At 32.0% G+C, this 12,218-nt stretch overlaps 1 protein-coding gene across 2 annotated transcripts in view; it reads right to left on the reverse strand.

Annotated features, from left to right (window-relative positions):
• SPOCK3 (SPARC (osteonectin), cwcv and kazal like domains proteoglycan 3) overlaps nucleotides 1–12,218 on the reverse strand; it is a 693,273-nt gene that overhangs the window by 6,794 nt on the left and 674,261 nt on the right. For both annotated transcript variants that reach the window (XM_051965576.1, XM_051965575.1), the window contains exon 9: nucleotides 1,732–1,794. In XM_051965576.1, the coding sequence (XP_051821536.1) occupies nucleotides 1,732–1,794 (63 nt within the window). The remainder of the gene's footprint in view (nucleotides 1–1,731; nucleotides 1,795–12,218) is intronic.

The following is a 12,218-nucleotide window of genomic DNA, read 5'->3' on the forward strand; positions in this document are numbered from 1 at the left end:
AATCATTTTTTAACAAGAATATTGTAGTTGTGTTATCCATAGGATGAAAATAACAACTCTAAAGCATTAATATAGTGCTTTACGATTTGCAGAGCACTTTATGAATCTCATTTCATCTTCAAAGCAATCTTGATAGGTAGCTGCTATTATTATCCTCATACAGAGAGGAGGAAACCGAGGCAAACAAAGCCAAGTGACTATCTTAGCCACACAGTAAATGTGGGAGGATGAATCTGGATTGAGTTCTTCCTGATTCCAGGTTGAGCATTCTTATCTACTATGTTACCTAGTTATCTTTAAAGAGAGCATTATACTAGAGTATAAGGCTTTGAATAAGAAAGATCTGATTTTACTTATTATATGACACTAAGTGTGCCATCCTGGATTTAACCCAGATTATTCAATAAACTTTCTAGAATTTCTATAAAAGTGATAGGTTGTGCTAAGAGAGGGAATTTCTACACTGGAAATTTCTACTGTAATGTGCATGATTCAAATGCTTCATTCAATTTATTCATTCCTTAATTTACATAATTCACAACTTAAAAAGATTGGCTCAATTTGAGAGGAAAACCTGTACTCAGAGGATATTACATTATATGAATCAAAAATGTATTTTTTTCTAAAGTGTCAAAAATGACAGATCATTCGAAACCATGTATTAAGGTAACAAGGCATTTCCTTTGTGATAAAATAACAATAGACCTTACACTTAAGGTCTTGTAAGACCTTAATTATCATGTAAATTGTTTCATTTATTAATATCATGTAAATTGTTTCATTTATTGATACAGTCAATGTCTTCATTACTATCATGATTCTTTGCTCTGTGATTCCTCATGTTTCTATTATATATTTGTGGAGTGACAAATGTCTTTTAAATGAAGGATGGCTTACTCATCAAATTTAAAAGATTCATATTACTTAGGAAATAGAAAAAAATCAACTAATTAAAAAAGTCATGTGATTCCAATAAGAATGAAAGTTCCTTGAAGGTAAAAACTGTAGTGCTTCTGTAAATAAATCTGATATGTAACACAATATCTTAAACCTAGTAGAAACATTAATTTTTTATTGAATTGAATTCATTGACAAAACTAAAACCATGTAGCATCACAATTTCAATATTTAAAATAAAATGAAAGGATTATTATTCTGTAAGAACCCAGATATATGAATGATATTATAAATAAAGTATAGGGAGTGTATTGGTTACATATTGGAACAATAACTGAGAATAATTTATATATTAAATATATCGAGAAATGCTACAAATGTACATCTTTCAAAGAACAGTAAGACTATTCTTTATATTTTTAAGTTTATAAAATAATAAAAATGATTGGAATACCTAAACCTTATTTTTAAACTTAAATATACTTAACTTAAAAACTTAAACAGAATCCTCCAACCCCAAGTCCTTAAAATGCAATCTAAGAATGGATTTAGAATTAACATTTTTGCTGATGTTTTAACTTTAGCATTAAGATTCTTTTTTTACTTAATAAATTTAAAAATGAACATTATATTAGGGTAATAAAACAGACATGATATCTTTCAATAGGTAAGGTAATAAAAGTAAGTTTAATAGCTTTCAAAAACTTCATAAATTTTGTTGCTGAAATTTAGTGTGGTCTATCTTTGTTGGATTAATATTGATTTTATGTTGCTGTTTCCCTGGGGTTATTTATGTAAGCAATAAAGCCTTCAAAAGAATGATCTATTGCTCACCTAGGAGCTTCTTTACCACTGGCTGCTTCTGAATGTTGCTGAGCTCTGTCTGGCAAGGTGGGTCTGAAATGACATTAAAAATGTTAAGTTAAGCATTATAGTTGATTAGAGAAAATATAATGCCTGTTTCTTAAGATTTAAGTTTTTTTCTATCTTGTCTTTAGAATATACACATATCAGCCTTTAGGACAGTTCACCTTATTTTAACAATTATTAGTAGTAATTATTATGATTATTTTGATACCAGATCATCTTCTGGATCCTCAAATGTCAGAAAAAGTATTAGAGCACCTACACAAAATATAATAGCCAATCAATATATTATCATCATCACTATTATCATTAATTTTGATATTGCAGTAAAACCAAACTGGTTATTCAGTATCAGATTGGCTAAATTCTCCTCCCCACAACGGAAAATTTCAAGGGATCAGGGAAGATGTATTTGGTCACCGGATAACACTGTATAAATAAATAAATATTGTCACATGATTTCAAGCTATATTATATAAATTCCAAACTATATACTATATAGTAAGACAATATTCATAAATTAAAGCTCCATTTCTCCACGAAGTAGAACTTAATTTTGGGTAACATATAAACAAATAATTTCTGTGTATATTGTATATATTTTATATACATACATATCACATATCATAAAAATAGTATTTCAAATCACAGTGAAGTTAAATTAGATTCTATTCCAGAGAAACTAAAATAATATAACAAAGCCTGGCAAATATAAAAACACAAATATAATCCTTATCATTTTTTTTTCCTGAGGCAATTGGGGTTAAGTGACTTGCCCAGGGTTACACAGCTAAGGAAATGTTAAGTGTCTGAGACCAGATTTGAACTCAGGTCTTCCTGACTTCAGGGCTGGTGCTCTATCCACTATACCAACTAGTTGCCCTACAAATGACTTTTTAAAGAATAATTTTACATATGGTTTCTTTAATTTGAATTATGTCATTATTAAAAATTCCAATTCCTTTTTGAGAAACCAGTCAAAGCACTGATACATTGTTGGTTGAATTGTGAATACATCCAGCCATTCTGGAGAGTGATTAGGAACTATGCTCAAAAAATTATCAAACTGTGCATATCCTTTGATCCAGCAGTGTTACTCCTGGGGTTATATCCTAAAGAGATATTAAAGAAGGGAAAGGGTCCTGTATGTGCAAAACTGTTTGTGGCAATCCTCTTTGTAGTAGCCAGAAATTGGAAACAGAGTGGATGCCCATCAATTGGAGAATGGCGGAACAAATTGTGATATATGAATATTATGGAATATTATTGTTCTATAAGAAATGACCAGCAGGATGAATACAGAGAGGACTGGAGAGACTTACATGAACTGATGCTGAGTGAAAGGAGCAGAACCAGGAGATCATTATATACCTCAACAGCAATACTATATGATGATCAATTCTAATGGGTGCGGCCCTCTTTGGTAATGCGATGAACCAAATCAGTTCCAATAGAGCAGTAATGAATCAAACCAGTTACACCCAGCAAAAGAACTCTGGGAGATGACTATGAATATAATAAATAAATAAAATAGAATTTCCAATCCCTGTATTTTGTCCACCTGCATTTTTGATTTCCTTCACAAGCTAATTGTGCACTACTTCAAAGTCCAATTTTTTTTTGTACAGAAAAATAACTGTATGGTCATATATACATATGTTGTATTTAACTTGTTTTTAACATGTTTAACATGTATTGGTCAACCTGCCATGTGGGGAAGGGGGTAGGGAGAAGGAAGGGAAAAGTTGGAACAAAGGGTGTTGCAATTGTCAATGCTGGAAAATTACTCATGCATATATCTTGTAAATAAAAAGCTATAACAATAATAATAAAAAAGAGAAATCAGTCAAAGTATTTCTTTGAGAGGCAAGGGAATTTGGAATCTAAGGAGGTGGATTCAAAATGCTGCCTTAGTTTTATTTTAATTGGTTGCTTTGGCTAAATCATGGTTTCTTTCTTAGTTTCTTCATCTATAAAATCAGGATTTGGGAGAGTTGGGGTAGGGCTTTAGGTCTAAATTTTCTATTGTATTCTAAAATCCCTTTTATTTCTAAATTCATGATCAATATTCCTCATCATCTTTTCCATTGTATCCACTGATTGTTTTGATGATTGGGATGTAAAAGCATCATAGCTTTTAACAGATCAAAATTCTTCAGCACTATATTTAAATCATCTATTCTATGGCATTCACTATAATCATCATCATCCATCACCTAAATTATTAAAGTTACTGTTTCATAAGAAAAGGGAAATGAAAAAATGAAGTAGGTACACATTAAACGTTTATATTTTTATTGAGGTGAAAAGATTGTATAGAAACATAAACAAACTAGAAGCAAAATTATTTCATTTCTTTGAAAAATTTGAATAATTATACTTTTATATCCCATTTCATTTGCTGGTGTTGAATCGATCTGATTGGGTACCTCTTTCATTTTTCCATCTTTCATTTTCAGGCACTATTTCAGATGCCTACATTATTATAAGTATTTTGTCATTGTTGTAATGATTTGGTCTTTTTAGTTGTGTCCAAATTCTTTGAGTTTGTGTCCAAATCATTTGAGATTTTCTTGGCAAAGATATTGGAGTAGTTTGCCATTTCTTTCTCCAGTTCATTTTATAGTTGAGGAAATTGAAGCAAACAATATTATGTGATTTGCCTAGTGAAAAAGCTCCTAAGTGGCTGAAGCCATATTTGAACTCAGAAAGATGTACTTGATCCTAGGCACACTACTCTATCCAGTATACAATCTAAATTCTTAAAGTTAAATAAAATCCATTCAGTTCTTAAGTTTTTCCATTCTAAAAGATCATTCATTTCACGAAGAAGAAAGTTTCCAATTATATATTAAGTTTGATGTTTTACTGTTAAAATTAGAAAGAAAAATATGAAGTAGAATAAGAAGCTAAAAGTACAAATAGTCTTTTATGCATTGTGTTTACCACTGAATTCACTTAAAATTGATATCCTCTGATTCTCATTATTCTCCTCATTCAATAAACCTGATTTACAAATCTAATTTCACTGCCTGAGTAACCTTGGATGTAATTTGTGAGCTTCAGTTTTCTTATTTTTAAAGTGAAGTAGCATGAATGGGAGACTAAGATCCTTTACTCTACAGATGTTCTTCCTATCATCAAAGCAATCATTTTTTATAATCTTTTTGAGGGCAGCTAAATGGAGAAGTGGATAGAATATCAGCCCTGAAATCTGTAGGACCTGAGTTCAGATCCACTCACAGACTGGGTAAGTAACTTTACATCAGTTGCCTCATCATATAAAAAAAAAGTTTGTTAACCAACTGATGTATGAATCCCACATAATATTTTTGAGTATACAAAAAATACATACTATGTGATTAGATTTCCACAACAAACTTCTTCTGATATAGTTGCTATTATTATCATCCTCATTTTATCAGGGAGTAAACTGAGGAAGGAAAAGATTAAGTGAACTGTTCAGGCTCACACAGATAGTAATCATCTAAATCAAAACTGGTACTCAGTTTTCTCTTTACTCTTACATTTAGCTTTCTCTTCTACCTTTAATGCCTATGACTATTCATTAAAGATCTATGCCATTACCTTTATCCCATTACATGGAGGTTCTGAGATATTTGAAGATCCAAAAATATAGAATTAGTTCCCAAATCCCATAAAAATTGGGAAGCTCAAAGCTTCCAAAATGGACTAGTGGCAGATCTAGGATGAGCCCAGGACCAGCCTTGCTCAACCTGGGAAGACATATCACTAGTGGCTGTATTAACAGTGAACAGAATTTTTGGTTGCAATAAATGATTAAATCAACTCCTAAATTTTATAAAGGTTATATAATCCGTCAAGAAAAGCCATATTCATTTTCATGAAATCACCTGTGTTGAAACCTTTTATGTTCAAAATTAAGAAATGAAAAAAAATCTAGAGTTTTCTAAGGTGTACTATATTTTAGTCTTTCAAAGAAGCAAAGCATCAAATATATGAAGTGGTTATCTCAGAAAAAATGAAAACCAAAAGCAAAATTGTAGAGGGCCAAAACTCTGGAGAAGCATACTTGAAATAAGGATACTTACCAGAAGGTGTTAACTCAGTGGAATTGATGAGATGATGGTTCTTTAGTATACATATACTTATTACTAGCATGGTGATACAATGGTTCTCTAGTTCACACATAATCAGTAGATGTAATGATGAAATTGTAATAGGGTATTTAAAGCCTGAGAAAGACTGGAAATGAGACATTCCATTTTTGACTATCCTGGTGGCCCTCCTACCTCCTGCACTTCCAGAAAGCTAGTATTTACCCTTTGTGGTTGATGAAATTTTAAAAAAAATATTGATTTACGTGAATTGATTTAGGTAAAAGTTGTGTAGAAATAGGGGGGGGGGGAAAGCTTTTAGCCAAGTATAAATGCATTGTGAAATTATGTTTATTTATTTTTTCTAATTACATGTACATGACTTTTACATTCATTTCTAAAAATGTTGACGTCCAAATTCTCTACCTTGCCTTCCTCCTTCTCCCTGTTATTGATAAAGCCAGAAATTTGATATGTTATATATATCTTGTCATATAAAACACTTCCATGTTATTCATGCTGTGAAAAATTACTGACCAAAAATAAAATAAAAATATAGTATTATTTGGTCTACATTAAGACTCATTTGGAGGTGGATGGAATTTTTCATCAGAAGTCCTTCAGAATTTTAATAGTTCATTGCATTACTAAAAATACTTAAGTCATTCTCAGCTGAACATCATACAAAACTGCTGTTACTGTGCATAACATTTTCCTGGTTTTTCTCACATATAAGACTTTGAATTTTTTATCCTTTCTTTTCTTTCTTTTTCCCCCCTGAAATCATCCTGTGACACCAGTTCTTATATCATGATCCTATTCTATCATAATTATGTGTTGCAACTTGTTCAGGAATATTTTTGCATAGATAAGCTCTCCCCACACCCCTTTTTTCATTTCTTTGGGATATAGATTTAATAGTGGTATTGCTCAGTCAAAGGATAGATATAATTTTATAGTGTTTTTCAAAAAGGTTACATCAGTTTCACTTCAATGAGAATGCACAATTTCCCCACATCTCATCTAACATTGATTAACTTCCTTTTTTTTTTTTTTTTTTTTTTTTTTGGTCTTTTGATCTAATTCAATAAATGTGAATTGGCACACCAAGGTTGTTTTAATTTGCATTTCTCTAATCAGTTAGAACATTTCAATTTCTTCTTCTGAAAATTGTTTGTTTATATTCTTTGACCATTTATCAATTGGGAAAAATTCTTGTAGTCTTACAAATTTGACTCTATTTTCTGTATACTTGAGAAATGAGGATTTTGGAGAACTTGTAAAAATTTTCTCATTTTCTGTTTTTTTAAATAATCTTGGCTGAATAAGTTTTGTTTGTGCATAAATTTTCAAATTCATTGTAATCAAAAATATCCATTTTATATCCCACAATGTCCTATCATTTGTTTGATTATAAGTTCTTCCCTTATCCAAATAAAGTAACTAAAATGTAAATCATACCCTTTTACTTATAGTAATTTAATTTATAGTATTTACTTATAATAAATTTACTTATAGTATCACCCTTTATATTTGCATCATGTTATTCATTTTGATTTTATTGGTGAATTCATCCATTTACATTTACAGCCATAATTACAAAATATGTATTTCCCTCCATCTAACTTCCTCCCATTTATCTTATCTCCCTTTTTCCTGTGCCTCCTCCTCAAGTGTCTTGCTGCTGAACACTGCAATTCCAATCTGCCCTCTCTTCTATCAGTTTCCTTTCCCTATTATCTCCATACCTACCTGATTCCTTTTAGAGTAAGATAGGTTTTTATATACAACTGAATTTGTATATTACTCCTTTTCAGCCAACTCTGATGAGAGTAAAGTTCAAGTATCTCCCTCATTTCTTCCATCTTTGTCTCTATTATAAAATCTCTTTCTTGCCTCATATAAAATGAGAAATTACCCAATTCTATTGTTAATAGAATTCTAGTTTCTCTCAATGCATCCCTTTTTTAAAACTCAATTTTTAAAAATATCATCTTCATAGTCAACTCACATCCATGCCCTGGGACTGTGTATACTCCTAATCATCCTTATAATGTAGCAATATAAATAGTTTAAACTTACTGAATTCTTCATTATTTCTCTTTCTCTTTAACTTTTTTATGTTTCTCTTCAGCCTTGTATTTGAAAGTTAAATTTTCTATTCAGCATTGATCTTTTCATTAGAAATGGTTTCCAGAAGTAACTCCCAAAATGAAAAAATCTGGGAATATTATAACCAAATTTCCAAGCTTCCAAGTCAAGGAGAAAATATTACAAGCAGCCAGAAAGAAGCAAACAAGATCAGGAGTGAAACAAGGTTGCCCACTATCACTATTACTATTTAATATTGTATTAGAAATGCTATCTTTGGCAATACAAGTTGGGAAAGAGATTAAAAGAATTAGAGTAGGTAATGAGGAAACTAAATTATCACTGTTTGCTGATGATATGATGATATACTTAAAAAACCCCAGAGATTCTACTAAAAAGCTATTAGAAATAATCCACACCTTTAGCAAAGTTGCAGGATACAAAATAAACCCACTAAGTCATCAGCATTCTTATATATCACTAACAAAATCCAACAGTTAGAGTTACAAAGAGAAGTTACATTTAAAGTAACTACCGATAGTATAAAATATTTAGGAATCTATCTGCCAAGGGAAAATCAGGAACTATATGAGCAAAACTACAAAATGCTTTCCACACAAATAAAATCAGATCTATCCAATTGGAAAAATATCAAATGCTCTTGGATAGGGTGAGCAAATATAATAAAGATGACAATACTACTTAATCTATTTATTTGGCACTATACCAATCAGACTCCCAAAAAACTATTTTAATGACCTAGAAAAATACCAACAAAGTTCATATGGAAAAACAAAAGGTCAAGAATTTCAAGGGAACTAATGAAAAAAATCAAATGAAGATGGCCTCGCTGTACCAGATCTAAAATTATATTATAAAGCAGCAGTTACCAAAACCATCTGGTATTGGCTAAGAAATAGACTAGTTGATCAGTGGAATAGGTTAGGTTCAAAGGACAAAACAGTCAATAACTTTAATAATCTAGTGTTTGACAAACCCAAAGACCCCAGCTTTTGAGATAAGAACTCACTGTTTGACAAAAATTGCTGAGAAAATTGGACATTTATATGGCAGAAACTAGGTATTGACTCATATTTAACACCACACACCAAGATAAGGTCAAAATGGGTTCATGATCTAGGCATAAAGAATGAGATTATAAACAAATCAGAAGAACATAGGATAGTTTACCTCTCCCATGTGAAAAAATGCTCCAAGTCATTATTAATCATAGAAATGCAAATTAAGACAACTCTGAGATACCACTACATACCTGTCAGATTGGCTAGAATGACAGGAAAAGATAATGCAGAATGTTGGAGGGGATGTGGGAAAATTGGGACAATGATACATTGTTGGTGGAATTGTGAATACATCCATTCTGGAGATTCTGGAGAGCAATTTGAAACTGTGCTCAAAAAGTTATCAAATTATGCATACCCTTTGATCCAGCAATGTTACTACTGGGCTTATATCCCAAAGAAACACTAAAGAAGGGAAAGGGTCCTGTGTATGTCCTGTTTGTGGCAGCCCTGTTTGTAGTAGCCAGAAACTGGAAATTGACTCAATTGGAAAATGGCTCAATAAATTGTGGGATATGAATATTATGGAATATTATTGTTTGGTAAAAAATGGCCAGCAGGATGATTTCAGAAAAGCCTGGAATGATTTACATGAACTGATGCTGAGTGAAATGAGCAGGACCAGCAGATCATTATATACTTCAACAACAATACTATATGAGGATCAATTCTGATGGGTGTGGCCTTCTTTGGTGATGAGATGAACCAAATCAGTTCCAATAAAGCAGTAATGAACTGAATCAGCTTCACCCAGCGAAAGAACTCTGGGAGATGACTATGACCCACTACATAGAATTCCCTTTCCCTCTATTTTTGTCCACTTGAATTTTTGATTTCCTTCACAAGCTAATTGTGCACTACTTCAAAGTCCAATTCTTTTTGTACAGCAAAATAATTGTGTGGACATGTATACATATGTTGTATTTGACTTATAGTTTAACATATTTAACATGTATTGGTCAACCTGCCATCTGGGGGAGGGGGTGGGGAGAAGGAGGGAAAAAGTTGGAACAAGAGGTTTTATAACTGTCAATGCTGAAAAATTACCCATTATGTATCTTGTAAATTAAAAGCTATATAAAAAAGACATTTAAAAAATAAAGTGAAATGGGAAAAATTAAAAAGAAAGAATTGCTTTCTTTGGTGTTTTTTTTTAAATTTAGGCCAATTGTATTTTTAAAGAAATTGACTCCCTTTTGAGAGGTATTCTCATCTCTTTTCTCATATTTATTCACCTCTCTTATTTGACTTTTAAAATCTTTTAGGAGCACTTTCAAGAAGTTTCTTTGGGCTTGAACTTAATTCATATCTCTCTTTGAGATTTCTTTTGTCACATATGTCATCATTTGAGTTGATCTTTTGCTCTTCCTGTCACCACAGTAGCTTTCTATGGTTAAGATTCTTTTCTGTTTCTTGATCATTTTCTTATTTTTCCTTTTTGTATTTCCTCTTTTTTTTTTTTTTTAGTTGAACTCTACTTCTTGCTCCTGGAGTAAAGAAGATGCTGTCCCAAGCTTTCTGTTCAGCTCTGAGCCTTGGCTTTGAGCACAAGGGGTCCTTGGGTTTGCAGGGGATAATTTTATCTGCTCTTTCTAGGAAATAACTTGGTTTCCCAGAATTTGCTTCTCAGTTAGTCCTTGGGGCTGCCTCTCTGGTTTGTTCTTCTATAAGTCAGTCTCAAGGGTCTTATTTGCTGATCTGCCATGTTTAAGACCCTCTCAATGGCTTTCCCAGACTCCATATGAGCTGGACTGATAACCCTTTTCCTCCCAGTGAGACCTTTCAAGAAGTCCTTCCAATCTATCTTGAGTTGGAGGATGGTTTAATTCCATCAGATGCTCCCTGTAGTTGTTTTGATATTGTTTTCTTCTTCTGTGTTTATGTTTTACTCTTTCCCTGTCACTATAGTAGCTTTATAAAGTGAAGTCCTTTTTTGTTTGCTCATTTTTTTTTTTTTTTTACTTTTACCTTTACATTAATGTTGGGTTCTATTCCTACTTTTCATGCTGTTTATTTTCAGAGCTAATTCTGGAGGTCTATAAGGTATAATGTAAAAATGTATAACGTATAAGAGTATAATGTAAAATGTAATATATAATATATAAAAGAGGTATAACTGTTTTCCTGGCTTGTGCTTTGGTCTGTGAGTGACCATAAACAGGAGTTTCTACTTTGGAACTTTGTCCAGGAGCCACAGTCTTCCACGTGCTCTTCCTTGATCTGTGAAGCACATATAAGTAATGCAACACATTATATACCTAATGTCATCAAAGGATCTTGTGTAATCGCTATCCCACCAGTTATCTATCTTTTACCATCTGTGGATTGAGAGCACTGGAAGTTGCTGTTGGTGAATAGGTGTTCACAAGACATGCTACAGGCTTTCTGTGATATGGACTATCTGAGCAGGTATGGCATGAACTGGATTGCTGATAACTACTCAATTTTCACCCCAGTGAGTCAGATTTTTTCTTGTTTTCCTATTGTCTTGAGCTATAAATTATTACATCCTTTCCTTTTGTTGATTTGCCACTTCAAAATAAATTAAGATATCATTTTAATGTTATTTGGAGGGGAATTTGAAATACATTCAGATAAATCCCTGTCCTTACTTTTTCAACTTGACTCTGTCCCACCTAATCCATGTTGTTTGACTAATTTGGAGATGAAGAGTGGTTTACATTGCATTGAGCTTGCACTTGAATTCAGGATAATCTAAATACAAATCTCATCTCTGACACTTAGCAGCTATGTGACCTTTCTGTAGATACTTAACCTTTTTGTTCCTCTTTTTATTTTTTTCAATCATACAATGAAAAAATTGGAGCTAATAGTCTCTAGGCCCCTCAGCTTTAAGTCCACGATCTCTAATGCTACTTCTATAACCAGTCAATCATACAATGAATTTCTCGGCTTTCAAAGATGATTAGGTCAATAAGCTTCAGGAAGAATCAAATAACATATAGATAATGTAGTATTTCTTATTTGTCCTCAATTTAATTTAATTTCAATGTTGTGTGTAAATCAAGTTTTGAAGGAAAATTTCCTATCATTTAGAATTAGATTGCCTCAAGACATTGTGGACAATATGTTGAATCTAAATGACCTATTATCAAGGATCCCATAGAATAGATTCCTGATCAATGTAAGATAGGCTTCTGAAAACTTTGTTAAGTCTAATACTCTGTGATTCTCATACTTT

This window comes from Antechinus flavipes, chromosome 6 (assembly GCF_016432865.1).
Source record: "Antechinus flavipes isolate AdamAnt ecotype Samford, QLD, Australia chromosome 6, AdamAnt_v2, whole genome shotgun sequence".
In the NCBI taxonomy this organism is placed as follows: Eukaryota; Metazoa; Chordata; class Mammalia; order Dasyuromorphia; family Dasyuridae; genus Antechinus; species Antechinus flavipes.